This window comes from Thrips palmi, unplaced genomic scaffold (genome assembly GCF_012932325.1).
Source record: "Thrips palmi isolate BJ-2018 unplaced genomic scaffold, TpBJ-2018v1 HiC_scaffold_12, whole genome shotgun sequence".
NCBI lineage: Eukaryota > Metazoa > Arthropoda > Insecta > Thysanoptera > Thripidae > Thrips > Thrips palmi.
In genome coordinates, this window is record NW_023144623.1 from 4,508,643 (window position 1) to 4,526,977 (window position 18,335).

General features: G+C 38.7%; 2 protein-coding genes across 4 annotated transcripts; both read left to right on the top strand.

Annotated features, from left to right (window-relative positions):
* The first annotated feature begins 354 nt into the window (after window positions 1-354).
* On the top strand, window positions 355-1,818 carry LOC117639998. Its single transcript, XM_034376138.1, has 2 exons — window positions 355-518; window positions 602-1,818. The coding sequence occupies exon 2, from the start codon at window positions 607-609 to the stop codon at window positions 1,495-1,497; it is 891 nt and encodes a 296-aa protein (XP_034232029.1). The 5' UTR covers window positions 355-518; window positions 602-606; the 3' UTR covers window positions 1,498-1,818.
* A 577-nt stretch (window positions 1,819-2,395) lies between these two features.
* Window positions 2,396-17,980, top strand: LOC117639886 (probable ubiquitin carboxyl-terminal hydrolase FAF-X). 3 transcript variants are annotated; one of them, XM_034375838.1, is made up of 44 exons: window positions 2,396-2,786; window positions 4,121-4,352; window positions 4,437-4,638; window positions 4,728-4,953; window positions 5,151-5,285; window positions 5,371-5,527; window positions 5,609-5,793; window positions 5,876-6,014; window positions 6,109-6,366; window positions 6,452-6,658; window positions 6,742-6,908; window positions 6,997-7,097; window positions 7,176-7,276; window positions 7,564-7,781; window positions 7,873-7,987; window positions 8,074-8,781; window positions 8,863-9,177; window positions 9,287-9,441; window positions 9,522-9,867; window positions 9,962-10,178; window positions 10,268-10,394; window positions 10,475-10,628; window positions 10,713-10,814; window positions 10,939-11,088; window positions 11,182-11,389; window positions 11,470-11,693; window positions 11,767-11,936; window positions 12,046-12,219; window positions 12,303-12,444; window positions 12,529-12,682; window positions 12,787-12,937; window positions 13,023-13,140; window positions 13,220-13,352; window positions 13,435-13,607; window positions 13,723-13,919; window positions 13,992-14,119; window positions 14,194-14,360; window positions 14,449-14,604; window positions 14,698-14,798; window positions 14,888-15,117; window positions 15,197-15,399; window positions 15,488-15,634; window positions 15,708-16,389; window positions 16,830-17,980. In XM_034375838.1, exons 2-44 carry the CDS (start codon window positions 4,272-4,274, stop codon window positions 16,832-16,834), a joined length of 8,229 nt encoding a protein of 2,742 aa, XP_034231729.1. In that variant the 5' UTR covers window positions 2,396-2,786; window positions 4,121-4,271; the 3' UTR covers window positions 16,835-17,980. The 3 variants fall into 3 exon arrangements, with proteins under 3 accessions (XP_034231729.1, XP_034231731.1, XP_034231730.1); XM_034375840.1 differs by having other exon boundaries at window positions 7,567-7,781; XM_034375839.1 differs by lacking the exon at window positions 2,396-2,786 and adding an exon at window positions 3,043-3,182.
* Window positions 17,981-18,335: the final 355 nt, after the last annotated feature.

The window sequence follows — 18,335 nt, forward strand, 5'->3', positions numbered from 1 at the left end:
TATTTTTTTTACTAATATTATAAAAGATAACAAAATTTTATGTGACAAACCAATCACTGGGCTACTCCTTCACGTTGCTTTCTCGATAAATAGTCACCTTCGAAAAACATTAGCTGCTTTGTAAATTTTTCATACAACAGAAAGAGCCAGTGGGGAGCCTGTCGCATATGGCGCGGTATTTTAATTAAAGTTGAGGCGGGGAGGTGAATTTTCTCATTCTTTCACGGAACTTGGGTCTAAAGCCAGTGAGTGTCGGTTGGACAACGGCAATGAAACGTCCTGGACAGTATTTCCTAACAGTCCTAGAGTCAGTCGTTCTCCACGTCTCACTTTGTGTTCTTCTTCCAGGCAGGGGAGGAAGGGGTGGGGGCAGCGTGCGGCGTGCAGAGCAAGTGTTTTGCACGAGGCATTTGATGCGCGAGCAGTGACAAGATTTGTTATTGTTTCTGTTTTCCATAAGGTCATCATCCCTTTGATCCGCCAGTTTAATTGTACTCATTACACTGCAACTACCACAGGTTCTTTTTACTCCGAAATTATTGATAGTTATCAATGATTCCACTTTGTCAGAAAAGATGAAAGAAATTTTTGTGTTTTACAGGAAGCATGCCAAGTTACAACAAGAAGGATTCACTGAATAGTGTTGGTGATTCTTGGGCCACCATTTCGATAAGTGAAGAATCTGGAGACTTGAGTGAGCCATCACCACACAAATTGCTTCAGCCTTCAGATGACTATGATTGCGATGATACAAACTTGGATGATACCCTCCCAGTTGATGCTCTGGACGAAATGGATACTGTTGACATGCCACAACTAAAAACCGGGTGTGACTATTTGTGGCCAACTCCAATTCCACCAAAGAATATCAGAGAATTTCGGCCAGCTTTTTGCTCATCTTCAATTCATCCAGATTCAGAGATAGCAATCAGAAAAAGTGAAAGCTTTGACTTCCAACCAAAATTTTGTTCAAGCAAATTGGAGAATGACAAAGGCGCTCCGCTTCTGAGAAGACAATTCAGTCATGCTAACCCAGAAAATGAACGTTTTAAATCACCTGCCCCTATTATTCGAGAAATTGCCAGGTTGAGGCCTGGTCTCAGATCAAACTCTGACCTAAAGCAAAGCGAAAGTGAAGAATTTAAACCTCAGCGATGCTCAACTGCTCTTAGTGAGTCCGAACTGAAACTGAACAAGTGTCTTACTGATATGGGAGAAAATTCCAATTTGTTTGCTCCATTGAGATGCTCTACAGGCATTAATGAATGTTCCAACCCTGAGAAAGCAGGCCTCTTAGCAGAATTTATGCCACTTCGTACTTCCACTGGGCTACATGAAAATTCAGTAGCATTTTTACCGCTGCGATGTTCCACAGGATTAAATGAGTCTGCTACCTTTAACCCTCCAATGTCCTCGACAGCTCAGTACATAGAAGATAGCAATATTCCTGAATTCAAAAACTTAAGACTTCTCAGTGGAAGCAATCCTGTGTTGTAACTCATGAAAATCTTTCATTTTCTCTGACTCAGGTTTACGATCAATTTGACTTCAGTGACGAATTTTGAACAAAAGGAATCGCAGTTGAAATGGAAGATGGTTCTCAGAATTTTAGCTTGCTGAAGGAAAAGGTAGATAAAAGTTGCTTTTTATGGTCCGCGCAAGATTCCCCATTCGAATGAAATGAGTTCAACGTGTCCTTGCCGCCGAGCTCTTCTTTACCAACTTAATCGTTCTGATCTGACCCCCTTTTGTTGTTTAGTATTGAGAAAGCTAGCACAAACATGTAATAAACTGCCTATTCAATTTAAAAAATTGCAATGTTTTTTGGTTTTTTTTTTTAGTTTTATGAGATACTTCTTTCCCTTTATGATTGGATAATCCAGGTGTGTTGGCCAGCCTGGACCAGATCCGTATCCAGTACCACATGATGTCGGCAACCTTTGAAAGTTGCTATAAAATAATAGAGCCGTGAGATATCTTTGAAATGTAAGCGGGACGTATGAAGTCATCATTTTAAAACGGCATTTTATTGGGCGTTGACACTTTGGAAATATAACCTATGTATGTCGTAACAATGTCAGCTCATTCTTTTCGCTATTCGAGTGATGGCCAGACTGTAGAGGGTACATTGGATTAAATAGTTTGGGGCATTTTTAAGTATCAGATAGTTTCTTGAAAACATTTGAATCTCGTTGAGATAGATTAGCCGCCCACCTTTGTGTCTGATGTTTATATCTGGATCATAAGAATCCGTGGTCGACGGAGAGATGCAATGAAAATGACGTAGGGAGGGCCGAGTGCCTCTCAGATTTCCCCTTCTCTTTTCGCGAAGGGTGTGAGATTTAATCAACCTTAAAGAAGGGGTTGAACTTGTCTTTTCCGGGAGATGCAAATGAACAAATTGGTTGTGACTAAATTGATCCAGAGTATTTTCAATATAATTTAATAATAGTTCTCCTTTATTTTGAGCTTTAGGGAGGGGAGAAGTATCCAGCCAGCTGATTTTGTCAGAAAGTAGTTCGTATTATTGTAAACATGCGATCACAACAAAAAAGGAACGTAGAAGATACGTCCTCTTAAAGGGAAGTTGACTTCACCATCTTGCCCAGTTCCTAAAAATGGGACAATAACTAGTGAACGCAAGAGTCTTTCTTAAATTAAGATACATTTCACAAGGTCGACGCCTAATATCCTTGCGCGGATGTCACCGGTGGTTCGTTATCGTGTTTATTGTACCACTTCATTTATGTCAAATAATTCTCGAACCTTTTATATGATTCTTAAGGGTAAGATTATGTTAAGGGTGTGACTTTGTTACATCTTCATTCCTGCTTCTATCATACATGTTTTGCGGTTGCCCATATATTATATTGCACGGTCAAATTAACATTTTCCTGTAAGTTCGTGGAGAAACTACGACTCGAGATCTGTCGCCATTTTGTTTAGGTTATCCCGGCGATGATATTGCTAGTTAAATTACACATTTAAAACCTTAAACTCCACTGACACAATCCCACCAATTATTAAGAAGGCAGACGTCTCTCCGGTAGTGAAGTGAACCGAAGCGATCCGAGCACGGCGACTGTCACTCAAATGTGTCGGTTTTCCATTTCTAGGCTAGGTATTAGGCCAACTTGCTCGCATTACCTGCGTTTTTTGCCAAATCAATCTGGCTGCTGCAGGTACTTCGTCTCACTATCATGTCAGGTCTTTGTGACAACTGAGCTATGTTTCCATGCGTCATTGAATGAGTCTCTGGTAGTATAGTCTGCTGTGACAAGCTCTGTGGACTATTGACACATTAGTGGTATCATCTTTCTGAAATTGTACAATTTTGTGATTTGCGCTTGCTTTACATCTCGTCCGAAGCAGCCCCTTTTTTAAAATGAGGGTCTGTTCTTACCGAAAACCAAATTTTACATTGTTACTGTTGTCATAATCTTACCATTGGAAGTTGAACCAGGTCCCTCTCACTATGAACAAAAGATTCTGTAAATGTTTTGTTGCTCAGTGTGATTTTTCCTGGGTGAGGATTCTTGTTTCATTCACTTGTTATTTTTAACTTTTCGGCTTCGACATACTTGCACATTTTTGAGATAGAAATCGGGGAACTCTCAGTTGGAGGTTATAAAGGGATTATTCCCCTTGTGCAAGCATTTCAAATTTTGTTTCTACTTACTCATTACATTTAGAAATGATTTGTAAATTTCATCCTTCACTCGGATGGTTTAAGATTAACAGCCGTTATGATAAATGTTCTCTCCTGTGCGTAAGGTCTCTTAGCAAAACCCTTTTCGCCAATAGTTCATTTATTTAAAACGACAATAACTGATGTTTGTATCCCCACATCCAAGACTTTAGTTTTGTACAAAGTGAAGCTCAGTTTCTTTCCTTTCTAAATTTGTGTTTGGAAACAGTAATTTAGTCCATCACAAATATTTTACTTGGAATTAATGTCTTCAACAAATTTGGTGGGACAACTATATCAATGTGTTGCCCCTTGCGGCTTCATACAGCTTTTGTGCATATTTCAATCTCATCATTCTCTGATCAGTTTTCTTTTGTAAGGAGTGAAATTTCTGTCCCTGTCGCTTAATGCCAATTTTTTTTCCTGTTTCAGATGATTTAGTATAGTTTTTAAATTGAACCCAGATAGTCACTACTAGTGCCACCACACCAGACCAATCTCTTAGTGGGAGAACAGAGAACATTGTTCTGCCCACACTTGTGAAACATGTTTGTATTCCAAGGCACTACAATATAGATACATTATGACTATTGCTACGAGAGGACAGGGTGCTCCACCTGACACAGATGAAAGTGGGCAGTCCAGCAGTCCGGTGGGCAGCCATGTAAGTATTATTATTTTATTATTTAAAAACTTGAACCTAGTGGCAAAAACTTCACTGCACTCCTTTAATTTCTATTTAATTAAGGATCAGCCAGTTCAGGATGTGAACATGGAAGATTGTGGAATTGATGTTGAGGGAGAAGATGGCAGTGGCGAACCTGACTTCCCTCATGATTTGCTTGCCACTCTGGATGACAAAATAACCAGTCCAAGATGGGTTGTACCAGTTTTACCAGAGCAGGAATTGGAAACACTCATGCAAGCTGCCATAGACTTATCAAAGAAAGGTACTTTCTATTAATTAAACTGATTGACCTGCCAAAGATTTGTTTTTAGGCTGTGTGTTTTGACTGTGTTCATTATATTTTTCCTTCAGGATTGGACACTCGTAGTGAAGCATGTCAGCGTTTTTTTCGAGAAGGCCTCACCATATCATTTACCAAGATTTTAACTGATGATGCTGTGAACAGCTGGAAATTTAATATTCAACATTGTATTCTACAAAACTGTGAACGCTTGGTAGAGCTTTGTGTTGTCAAGCTAGCAGATGATTGGTTTCCTTTGTTAGAGCTTCTCGCCATGGTGTTCAACCCCAATAGCAAGTGAGTCCACTAAGATTCTTTATATGACTCTAGCAAAAAAACAAATATTGTGAAGAGCTTTAGTCCCATTCATGTGTTTGATGGGTTCAAGAAGGAGATGGGCCTCACCTGGTTCTAACTGGATAGGACTTCTTGTGACCTGATAAATTTGAATTACGGTATCTCAATTTTATCTCTTTGACTTAACTTTGTTTTAGATTTCATGTATTTAATGGTGCACATCCTTCCGAAACTGTTCCCCCTGGATCAAATATACCTGATGAACAGATATTTGCTAGGAGTCCACCTGATACAAGACAGCCAAGAGGGTGGCTGGTGGATTTAATCAACAAGTGAGTTGTTGAGCCAAGTCTACAATGTCTATGACGTACATCACTACCACATGTTTCATTTCATTAAAATGTGTCTTCATTGCAGGTTTGGTCATCTGGGTGGTTTCCAGATTCTGCTAGATAGATTTCAAAATGGTCAGAAACTGTCTGTGACCACAATATATGCTCTTATCAGGCCATTTGGGCTATGCCATGAACATCTTACTGCTCACACAATTACAAAATACCTCATGCCAATTGTGGTGAGTTAAGACAATGATCATTATGCTGCGCTGAGTGTTCAATTCGCCGACATGCATTATCACTATTAATTCAATTTTCAGGAAATGGTACCACAAATTCTGGATAATTTGACTGATGATGAGCTGAAAAAGGAAGCCAAACATGACACCAAGAATGATGCTATATCAGCAATAATAAAAGCATGCAAGTGCTTAGTTTCTCGTATACCAAATCAAGAAGAGATTATAAAAAATTTAGAAATCTTCCGGTTGAAGATAATCCTTAGGTACTGTACCTTTCATTTTTCTAACATGATCCTACTCTGCTTACTTCTTCTAATCTACTGATGTTTTGTTCCCCTATTGAAGGCTACTTCAAATTTCAACGTTCAACGGTAAAATGAGTGCTTTGAATGAAGTAAACAAGGTCATTGCCAGTGTGACCTACTATCCCCATAGGCACTCTGGCCCTGAAGAGGAAGAATGGCTGACCGCGGAACGCATGGCTGTAAGTAATCAAGATGCCTCGTACTTTTAAAAGGTTTCTAGACATTGGATTTTTTTCTCTAATTTTAACATTGTCTTCATTTCTTTCTTCACAGAGATGGATTAAAGACAATCATGTTCTTGAAATTGTACTCAGAGACTCAATGCATCAAATTCAGTATGTTGAGAAGTTAGAGAAAATCTTGCGGTTTGTCATTAAAGAGCGAGCCTTGACTCTCACAGACCTCGATAATATTTGGGCTGCTCAAAATGGAAAACATGAAGCTATTGTCAAAAATGTTCATGATCTGTTGGCAAAACTTGCATGGGATTTTCTGCCTGAACAACTGGATCATTTATTTGAATGTTTTCAGGTAAAACAAAATTTTAACCTGCAGATCAAATAGTTTTGAATTGAAAGTGTTAATTGTTTCTGACATGTTTGACTTCTATTTTTAGGCAAGCTGGAAAACAGCTGACAAGAAACAGCGAGAAAAGCTTTTGGAATTAATTCGGAGGTTAGCCGAAGATGACAAGGATGGTGTGATGGCTCACAAAGTTTTGACTCTATTCTGGAATTTAGCTCATGATGATGATGTACCTAATGAGATAATGGATCAAGCACTGACAGCGCATGTTAAGATCCTAGACTACAGCTGCTCTCAGGTAACATTTCAAATCCATATGATTTCGTCTCCATGTTAGTTGCTTCTCCTGTTGACTAGATTTATTCCTATTCTTTGTCTCAGGAGCGAGATGCCCAGAAAACTGTGTGGTTAGATAAATGTGTGGAGGAGCTAAAAACCAGTGACAAGTGGGTCTTACCTGCTCTGAAACAAATCAAAGAGATTTGCTGCCTGTATGAACCAACTCCAACAATGAACCACGGGCAAAGGAGTCATCATACCTCATATCGGTACGTAGTATTCAAGTAGCAATTTCTTATTAAGTAACATACATCACAGCCCTTCCTCTAATTTAAAACTATTTGATTCTATTTCTAGGCAAGAAATAATTGAACGCCTTCAACAAAACCACATGCTAGTGATATTAGTAACGAATAGTCTAACCTCCTACATGGATAAGGCAAGACAAGTAGCCAAAGGTACGAAATATGGACCAACCAAGTCAGAGAACTAATTTTTAAAAATTCTGCTCTCTAACTATCTCTTATGTGTTTCAGCAAATGTTTCTTTGGACCCCAATAACTATTTTCCGGACAAACGGTTCAATCATCTTGCGCAGGTTCAGGATAGGCTAAACTTTTTGCGCTTCCTCTTAAAGGTGAGTCATGGCCTGGGAACTGCTTTCTTTTCCCCACACATTTCTGACTTTCCCTTGAATCCCTATTGCATGATAAAGTTTAACTGTGGGCTTTTGAACCACTTTGTCACAAGACAATGAGAAGGTAGTTTACTTAGGGTGTATTGAAAAGCTTGTGCAATTGATAAAGTATTATTTAATGGTAAAATCTGGAATAGTGACTGTGATTCATGCACTGGTCATGCCTTGGGGGTAGTGAACTTCTGAGTAAACACGCCTGGTTTTACAGTATGCAATTGTATGTTAAGCAGGATGGACAACTTTGGCTTTGTGCGGACCAAGCAAAGCAAATCTGGCAGGCGTTGGCCGAGGATGCAGTTTTTCCTTCTGATAGAGAAGCATGCTTTAAATGGTTTTCTAAGCTCATGGGTGACGAACCTGATCTGGACCCAGCCATCAATAAGGACTTCTTTGAAAACAATATATTGCAACTTGATCCCACATTGCTGACTGAAAGTGGAATGAGGTATGTGCCACCAAAGTGACCCCTTCAGAAACCTTTAATTTCGGCATTGTTATTGGTATATTTTTCTAAATGTCATTTGAATTCTTATCAGGTGTTTTGAAAGATTTTTCAAAGCAGTTAACACCAAGGAAGGGAAGCTTACAGCAAAACGGAGATCATTTATGATGGATGATGTTGACCTCATTGGCACTGAATATCTATGGAGGGTAAGTTCTTGTTATTTATGACTTCAATTACTCATGTTTAGGATCTTACCCCTTTTAACTTGTGTTATTTTGATCTGCATATATAGGTGGTAACAAATAGTGCTGATGAAATAGCTAATCGTGGTATAGAACTTCTCAAAGATGTGAATACAAATTTAGGCCCACAGCTTCAAACTCAGCTAGTAAAATTTCATGAAAGTTATGTGTCAGAGTGTTTATGCCGGCTTCGTGCGCATTATGACACAATTACAATACTGAGTAGTTGTGGGGATTCAGATGAAGATCCAGTATTGGCCAGTAAAAGGTTACAAGCAGAGGCGGTTAAATTATGCCGAGTCATGAAAGTATTGCAAGAGTACATAAGTGAATGTGATAATGACTTTAATGGAGAAAGGAAAATTCTGCCTCTTCAGAGATCATGTCGGGGAAAGCACCTCATCCTTATTGTTAGGTTTTCAACACCTGGCAGACAGTCTGAAGATGTTGATGTCTATACTCACAGTAATGACACGCTTATATCACTTCGCCGTCAAGTTCTACGTCGCATCAAAGCTAGCGGTGTTAATGTGAAATTAGACCTCTTCGTCAATGGCGAAATCCTTGATCCAGCCGAAGATCACAAACTTCTCTCTCAAATTCCTCTGAGAAATAAGGCTGTTTTGACTGCAAAACTATGTCAATCCAATACAAATATGCCCAGTTCACCAGATTCAAGCTCTGATAGCTCAACCGGCTCTCCACAGCACCCTTATGATGGTCCAAATTCTGAGGCAGAAAATTGTTTGCCGGGCGTTGTAAGTTGTGCTCCTATATTGCACTAATATTGCTCTTTCCTCCCTATTCTCCTGTGCTAACTGCTTTCTATTTTCTTTCAGCTTATGTCACAACAACCAAGCTATGTTCAGTTCTTCTTTCAAGTTGCTGATCTTGGGTGTGCAATCAAAAATGCTCCTCTACGAGATGGTGCACGTATGTTGCTCAGTCTAGTCCCTCCAGATACCCTCACAGTTCAACGTCTTACAGCTCTATTTAAAAACTTTGCTGCCAACGGGGTTGAGGAAAGTGTCCCAATAGGAGGTGACCTTCCTGGTCAAACTACAACATCATTACCCTCTCCACTGTTACCACCTCCAACTATTGAACACATGTTTTTCCACCAGTCTCCCTCTCAAGTATTGTACAATTTAGAAGTGAGTATAAATCTATGTTATTTTCTGTTTTATGCTTCTTGCATTTCTTTATTGTTACTACTCTTTTAATAAATTGTAATTTATTTACTATGAATATTTCCTACTTCAGGTCATGTATGCATTGCTCATGCCTGCATTAGATACAGCTTCAGACAAAGGCTTGGAGTTTCTATACAACTTTGTGAAAAGTGGAGTTGCATCAGTTATTTTAGATATGCTAACCAGACCGAATTTTCTGCCCTCGGCAGACATTGCAACCAAGAGGTTTGTAAATTTTTCTCTTACATTTGATTTGAAGTTCCCTTTTAAGTTTTCTTTCTATCATTTAGTCATATTTTTTTCAGGTCTGCCTACTTGACTTTGCTGAAAATATGTAAATTACTTCTGACTGTGGTTGTTATTGTTGTTGCCCACATTTTGGATTTCTCACAAGACAAGCTTCAAGCTTTTCTTGAGCCTCAAAATTTATCTAGTTTAAATAATATCATATCCTCATCCCAGCATCGTATCCCCGCTCAGAATGACAAAGACATTAATGATTCAGCGGATAGGAACACTGAGGACAGTGAAACTGATAAAGATCGACAATATTTTGCTTTACTGAAACAAATAATGCATAACATACCAAATACCACTGACACCATGTTATGGACTGTCGGTGTAAAGCTTGGGACATCCATTGCAAAGCAGGTTTGTTCTGACCTTTACTTATCTGTAATGCGTACGATGTGTTGTAGTGTCAATAATGATAGTAATGCTTCCATGTTTGTAAACAATTTTATAGATGGGATCAGGAAGTGAGGAACACAGTAGGGCTAGGCCCATGTTTGTACAAGCGCTCACTGGTAAACTGCCTGACTTGAGCACAATTCAAGCGGTGATCAATTTAGCCTGGGCTGCCAGCAGTGGCAGTATTGAGATGGCTAATGCCCCACCTGACCAACTGCATGCATTACATGAAAGAAACATTGACAAATCTCTTGAACAGGACGATGTTTTAGGTAAAATGCTCAATTTTCCAATTTCTCATTCATTTCTGAAAGTTGTTTTCTAGAGTTTTCCTTACCCTGATTGTTTCTGTTTGTCTCAGTTTCCAAGGAAGCATTGGAAGTCTTATCAATGTCTCTAGTGTTAAATGTAAAAATTTTGTATAGACTATCCAAAGATGAAATGTGGCATAAGTTCATTATTGATTCAGTTCTGCTCTGCAAAAACAGGTGAGTTAGATTTTTCTGTTGGTGTGAAGTGCATCTCAAATCAGTTCAATTGTTTGCTGACATCTTACCTTTTCTTTCAGGTCTGTTAGGCTTTGCATTGTTGATCAAATTCTCACCATCCTTACCTGGTGTAATGCATCATCGCAACCCTTGCAAGATTTCATTGCTCTTCTGTTTAGTGTGCTAAACACCACTGTTGTTGAAAATGCATCCAGATCACATGAGTATTTTCAGGTATTGGTAATTTACATTTTGGGAAGGGTATAGGTCTTAAAGTTGACAATATTGATGACTAATGAGCAATTTTACTTCTTGCAGCTTCTTTGCCGATTAATAAACTGTGCATTTGTGTCCAACTGTCCCTTACCTGAAGCCGAATCCCTTCTTAATGATGAAATTGTGTGGTTGAAAAAAGTGAAGGTTAGTTTGCTTGTTTTGAGATTGAGAGCATTTAAATGTGTTTCTTTCATTTAAAATGGTTGTTTGAAAGTGGACTTGTTGTCTGTTACTTGTTGGTTCTTACCAAGTTTTTACTTTGTTAAAGGCCAATGTGAAAATGACAGGAGAGACGCAAGTGGATGAAGCAGTTTTAGAAGGCCATTTGGGTATCGCAAAGGAGTTGCTGTCTTTTATGTCTCCTGAGAAAAAATTTGAATTAGGTTCAGATGAGTCCAAGGGCATTTTACTTATTAAGGTAATGTGATTTTCTTTATTGGGCGATGCAATCCAAGAGATTTGTGTTTTGCAGGAAGGTACTAAATATCTATTTGTTCTTTATTTTTTGAAGGAGTTGGTTGAAGATTTTGTATTCCCGTCGTCACGCCTGATGTTACATCTTCAGAAAACAGGGCAGTTGTCTCAAGACCAGGCGATTCCAGTTTGTACTACCCCAGGGACCCTCACAATGGCATTTGATTTCCTTGCTGCTCTGTGTGTAGAATGTGTGCACAACATGCGCTTATTAGTGGAAATGCTCTCTGAAATGTTTTATTCAGGTGACTAACCTTTCAGGCTTTTCCTCCCTTTTAAGAAAATTTTTTTTTTTATTTATTATTTTTTTCTTTCTTTTTTTTAGAACGAGATGATCCTTTAGTTGAGTGGGACTATCTGCCTCCTGTTGGTCCAAGACCTTCCAAAGGATTTGTGGGGCTTAAGAATGCTGGTGCAACATGTTACATGAATTCAATCCTGCAGCAGCTATACATGCTTGAAAATATCCGTGTTGGAATTTTGGCTGCTGATGGTGCAGCCACAGACTTAAATGAGGACTTCAGTGGAGAGGATCGCCTGGAAGTAGAAGTGAGTTTATCTTTTATCTTATTTATCTGAACTTTGTGTCCAAAGCAGTGACTGACCCTACCTTCTCTTACAGATTAACATAGATCTGACCGACAGTGAATCTAGTGATGATAGTAAATCTGCTGAAGAAGCACGCAAAGAGTATAACATTGGTATTCTCAAACAAGTTCAAGCTATCTTTGGACACTTGGCTTATAGTAAGCTGCAGTATTACGTTCCAAAAGGCCTATGGAAACATTTTAAGTGGGTTGTTTTTTAATTTGAATATCTTGTCCTATTCTTGCATTTCAATAATTTCTGCACGACTTCTAAATATTTTAACTTATAATCTATTAAATTTTGGGTTATCTAGGTTACAAGGTGAGCCAGTTAACCTGCGAGAACAGCAAGATGCAGTTGAATTTTTCAATAGCCTTGTGGAATGTGTTGATGAAGCCCTAAAAGCCCTGAATTTGGAACAAATTATGATAAAGACTCTTGGCGGGTCTTATTCAGACCAAAAAATATGTAAAGGGTGTCCCCACAGGTATGTAGAAGGATTTAATTTACCTTTAATGTCTATTTTATGTATCAGTTCTTGACTATTGTTTCTTGTGATTTTTTTTTCAGGTATTCTAGGGAAGAATCATTTAGTGTTCTAAGTGTGGAAATTAGAAACCATCCAACTCTGTTGGATTCTTTAGAACAGTATGTTAAAGGCGAGCTTCTGGAAGGTGGAGATGCATATCACTGTGATAAATGTGACAAGAAGGTAAGGAGAAAACAAGCCTAGGCTAGATTAATTTTTGAGATTATTTTTTTCTCTTCATTGTAATTTTTAAATTTGTTTTTACAGGTTGTCACAGTCAAAAGGCTGTGTGTGAAGAAACTTCCACCTATCCTTGCCATTCAACTGAAGAGGTTTGAATATGATTATGAGAGGGTTTGCCCTATTAAATTCAATGACTATTTTGAGTTTCCTCGAGATTTAGACATGGAACCCTACACAGGTTGGTGAACATGTTATTATTGCTGCCTCTTGTTATGGTGGATATGTGATAAATGCATACTTAGATATATTTTAATTGCGTTTTAATTATTTTTTCTTTCATAGTTATGGGACTTGCAAAACAGGAGGGGGAAATGATTGACTGTGATTATGATGAGATTTCAAAGGATGTTTGCACTAAGTATCAGCTGACAGGAATTGTGGTGCACAGTGGACAAGCCAGCGGGGGACACTATTATTCTTATGTTTTGAATAGGTTTGTGAAAGCTTCTGTCTTTATGAACTTGCTTCATTACTGCTGAACTGCACTTAAATAATTTGAAATCGCTAATGATTTACAGACAGGCTGACGGAACTGCCAAGTGGTACAAATTTGATGATGGTGAAGTCACTGAATGCAAAATGGAAGATGAAGAAGAAATGAAAACGCAATGTTTTGGTGGCGATTACATGGGGGAGGTATGTGAAATTGACACTGTGGCATTAATACTGCTATTGATATTAAATAATTTTTTAAAAAAATTGAAAAATTATTCAGGTATTTGATCACATGTTGAAACGCATGAGCTTGAGACGTCAGAAGAGATGGTGGAATGCCTACATGCTTTACTACACTAGGCTGGATGTTGAAGAAAATTCACTAATGAAGAGTCTCAATGAATTGTCTCTTTGTGAGTACCTGACAATGCCAGTGGCTGCTTATATTTTTTTTGTTTTCCTTTTAATTGTATTTATTTATCTTCTTACTCTTAGCGGATACCAAGCTTGCCATAATGAAAATGCCACCGGCCATTGAAAGGAGTGTGCGCAAACAGAATATCAAGTTTATGCACAACAGAAATCAGTTCTCACCAGAGTACTTCCACTTTGTCCGTAAACTAGTCTCTTCAAATATTCCTAATAGGCAACAAAATTCTGATAAACCTGTAAGTAAACTTTTCCTGATTAAGTCCCTGAAAATCTGCCTAGTGCTTGCTGTGTTTTCTGAAATTTAAAAAAAAATTCAAATTTTGGTACCTTACAATCATTTTTATTGTTCAGAATTTAGATGCTGAGCCCCTCTCTATGCTGAGTGTCCAGTTGGCTGCTCGTTTCTTGTTTCACACCGGATTCCACACAAAGAAAACCCTGAGAGGTGCAGCCATGGATTGGTTTGATGTCTTGTGCCATCATTTAAGGGCTTTCAAGAGTGTTCGTTCGTGGTTTGCTACCAACATTCTGTTCCAGCACCCCCATAGGTAAAGAGCAGTCCTGGCCACTCTGGCCATTGTAAATTAATTTCTGAATTAATACTTATTCTTGCTTTATAGGTTTTGTGAGTACTTGTTAGCCTGTCCCAGTGCTGAAGTAAGGTCAGCATTCATGAAGATAATAGTCTTCCTAGCACACTTTTCTCTGCAAGATGGACCTTGCCGACCACCTAATCTGAATGCTCCAGGTAAGACAACCTAGTAGCTTATAAGCTTCCCAATTTCGACCAGTAATGATACTAATAATTTATAATTTGTACAGTTGTTCTGTACAAACCGAACACCACACTGAGCGACCATCTCCTTCATGCCGTGCTGCATCTGTTGGACAAGGAGGTTTCAGAACATGGGCGTAACTTGACCCACTATTTTTCCCTATTTCAAACCTATGCTTCACTTGGCATCCAAGAGCGAACTCAGCTTCTCAATGTAAGTTTTGTTTTTTGTAGTTGAAATTTTCTTGTACCAGAAAATGCTTTTATTATCTTTGTGATTGATGTGACTTTTATGATTCTAGCTGGATGTGCCAGTTAAATTTATGAGAGTTGCATTAGATGAGGGGCCTGGACCAAATATCAAGTACCAGTGTCCAGAACTCACAAAATTACATCAAGTTGTCTCTCAACTAATTCGCTGTTGTGATGTTAGCAGTAAATGTAATTCTTCACATTCTGTGAGTATTGTCTCTGAAACTGAGGGACTTTTTAGAGCTGCCTTTCAGTGTGGTTTTTCATTACTTACCTATATTCTTTCCTCTATTCAACAGGGTCAAGCACTTCTTCCCAACCCCTATGCAGAGCCTTCAAGTCAAGATTACATAATGCCCATTCGCCCTGCAGAGGCAGAGTATCTCTTCAGCCGCAAGCCGTAAGTATTTGCAGTTTGTTAGATTACTTGGTGAGCTCTCCTAGCTTTGCCTATATCCTAATTCATTTTTTACCCAATGTATTTTGTAGATATGTAAAGAAGCTCATAGAAGATGCCAATCTATCCGAGGACACTGTCAAACTTTTACACTTCTGCTGCTGGGAAAATCCTCAGTTCTCAAGAACTGTTCTCAGTGAACTGTTATGGCAGATAGCTTCCGCATACTGTCATGAACTTCATCATCATATGCAATTACTGTTAAATATGATGCTAATGGAGGACTCCTGGCAAATTCAGCGTATCAATAATGCACTTAAAGGTAAATTACATGACCTTAAGATTAGATTACTGATAGTTGACAGCCTGTGCCTGAGATAATTTACTTGTCTTTTTACCAGGTATACCTGAAGAGCAGGATGGTCTCTTTACCACAATACAGCGTAACAAGTCTCAGTATCAGAAACGATCATATCAGTGCATCAAGTGCCTTGTTGTCCTCTTCTCAAAGTGTGAAGTTGCAATGAATGAACTAAAGAAGAGTTCAGAACTCAGACGAAAGTGGGATCTCTCTGTAGCGTGGCTGCAAGATGAATTGAATCGGGTGAGTTACGCTCAGTGCAAGTTACTTGGTGTAAAAATTAAAAGTGCTTTATTTGGAGCAAAAGTTTTATTTTTTGGTTTTCTTTCAGCGCCCTTATGCTCCTAGTACTCAGTACAGCTATAAAAACTGGTCTCCTCCCACACATTCTAATGAATCAACAAATGGTTTTTTCTTGGAGCGTTCTAATAGTGCTCGAATGACATTAGACCGTGCTGTTGCAATTTGCCCTGCAGAGGTAAGTTTCTTTCATGTATTATCAGTGCATTTTTTTCTGTGGTTATTAATAGTAATAATAATTTTTTATTTAGGATGTTGTGCCGGAAGACTTAGTGGAAGATGATGAATCCTCTTCTCAGCAATTAAGCAAAGCTCAGTTACCAGTCAAATCATGGAGGAAAACTCGACCATGTTATTTTGAAGATGTATCCAATTACTCTTATGACTACAATCCTGGCCGATTTGACTTTTCACCTGTGCGAGATGTTGCCCCTCGCTCTGATGCCTCACCAGATGTTGCTCCCATTTTTGAAGTTGCACTTGTCTCTGAGGTTGGCCAAGGCGGCACACAGGTGACTGATGCTGCTCCATCAGGTGCACCAGATGTCACCTCAGCACCTAATGTATCCCCTGCCTCAAGTGTTGCATCTGACATACCACCAGACATACCTTCAGATGTAACTTTGGGTCTGGACAGCAATGCACCTGATGCATCTTTGTCCTCTGACGCAGCACCTGAATCGACAGACCTGACAACAGAATCTGATAATTCTACTGTCATTGATGTTGATCAGTCTGTACCAGCTACAAGTATCACAACTCCAAAAGGATTTAGCCCTGCTACCAAAGCACCATCGTCCATTTTTTTGAAGTCCGAGCAAGAAGAAGCTGATCCTGATGCTGTGCTCCAGTGGCAGTGGAGAGTCTTAACCAGCAATTCGACTGCACCCACTAAGAACAGTGAACAGTCTCCACCCCCCAAAATAATCAAAGGTGAGACACAAGAAGACGAACCCAAGAGGAGGAAAAGAATTTATATGAGAAAAACACTTGCTAAGAGTTTTAAAAGTAAGCCAAGTTAGTTGTTTCTGTGTTCAAGGTTTTTAAAGACTGCCTTTTAATTTCTCAGTTATGTTTTCATAGTTAAATCTGACTCTCTCAATATCCTGTTTCAACTTCTGTTAAAATTTTATGCATTACAACTTTGGCAAATTTTACTCAGTTGACAAGTTACTGTTTATGTTCATCAGCTTATTTTCACTCTCTAGCCTCAGTTATTGACTCATCATTGACTCACTATTGAAATTTCCTTTTTCTTAACCTCTAGTGGTTGTCATGTGTTTTTATCATTTCAAAAATTTTCCAGGGTCACTTCTTTCTGATTTTTTTGCCCCTTACAATTTAGCATATTTTTTGTTTTTTTTGTTTTGCAGATTGATGAATCATGATGGAGAAGATCCTGTGTTACAAACGGTGCTTTCGGCTCAACTGACTGAACCTTGTGTTTCAACTTGTGTTTCAATTGTTAAGATAGTCCACTACCTACATGTGTGATATGTTTTTTCTAAGGTTGACACTTTGTCCTCTTGGCCAAAAAAAAAAGTCAGTTTTTACATAATTTTTTTCATTTGATACATATGATGCCATAATTCAAACGTATGACGACTGTGCACTTCAAATTAGGATATGAAATTCAGTGATGCTTGGACTGATTGAGACTTGTAATTAAAATAACTTAAGTGTTCAACATATATTTGCCATTTATGGCTAAAGACTCAACCTACTGGTTGTTGCCTGTGGCTTTTGTTGACATGGCTCTGTTAAATCATTTACATCTTGTTTGGTTGGTTTAATATATGTTTATGCTGAAGTTGCAAAGTTATTTGTTGCTCATGCTGTGAGCAGCCTTCCGTGGAAGTTTTTTCGTCAGATTTGTTTTTCCTTTTTTTTGTACATTGCATTTGGGCTGTTGTTTTAATGAATCCAATGGCTTTGCTCATTTTCCTTTTATAATTTTATTATTAGCATTTGTGATTGCAAATACGTGCTGTGTTAATTTCTATCATCTGATTTGTATGTAGGATGTGATTGCACTGAGAGCAGTCAATGGCTGCTTGATTAGGAACAGACAAAACCAATTTTTATTAAAATTCTTAATTTGCTGTATCTTTGTACAGAAAAAAATTGTACCAAAATTATTTTTTGCCAAATTTTCATAACTTTGGGCTACAATTAATTTATCTCATGTTAAGGGTTTTTAATGTAAAGAATAAATTGAAGTTGTAATTTTGCTCTCAGTTTTGCCATGATGTTGTGAAGAGGAACTTGGTTATGAAGAGGAACCTAGTCTTGAAAGTTAATACTGAGGTGAAATAATTTTTTTTCGTACGAAAAAAATGGTCTGCATTTTGCAGCATTGTCACACCAATATTTATTGACTTGATTATACAGATATTTATTCATTGTTTTAAGGTGTAAGTATGCAAATAAAAAAACAACATTTGTAAACATGTAATCCTTGTCAATGAATTGTGCAAACCGTTGTTCTTTTTGAGGAGGAAACAAAGCACTTGTCTATTTATGACGCTTGCCTTTTTTTTTCTGCATGCCAATGTTTTTCAATCGTCTCTATTTTAAGATAGGCACCTGGGTACACTGAAGTTTGTTGAGGTGGGGCTGATCGACTCGGACAGAACTTATCTTTCTCTCGAGAGTCAGGGACGGGGCCCCTGCCAGGCCCGCCCCGCCGGGGCGTCCACTGATCCGTGCCATTTGAGATGGGCCGAAAGGCCCCTTATCTGCGAGCTGCGAGGTGATGGGGAAGGGGAGGCGTGCGGGGCGGGGGCTTGTCAAGTGGCCCAGCAGAATGATTCCGAGAGTCGTCTTTCTCGCTGTCTCTCTCACGCCTACACCGGCCGCGCCATGAGTGCGAGGGAGGC

What these genes read in the sequence shown, in the direction of transcription:
- LOC117639998 (XM_034376138.1), top strand. Translation starts at nt 607, where the DNA reads ATGCCAAGTTACAACAAGAAGGATTCACTGAATAGTGTTGGTGATTCT.
- LOC117639886 (XM_034375838.1), top strand. Translation starts at nt 4,272, where the DNA reads ATGACTATTGCTACGAGAGGACAGGGTGCTCCACCTGACACAGATGAA. An exon ending in CATAGACTTATCAAAGAAAG is followed by an intron (nt 4,639 to 4,727) that starts GTACTTTCTATT and finishes TTTTTCCTTCAG; the next exon opens with GATTGGACACTCGTAGTGAA. An exon ending in GTTCTGCTCTGCAAAAACAG is followed by an intron (nt 10,395 to 10,474) that starts GTGAGTTAGATT and finishes CTTTTCTTTCAG; the next exon opens with GTCTGTTAGGCTTTGCATTG.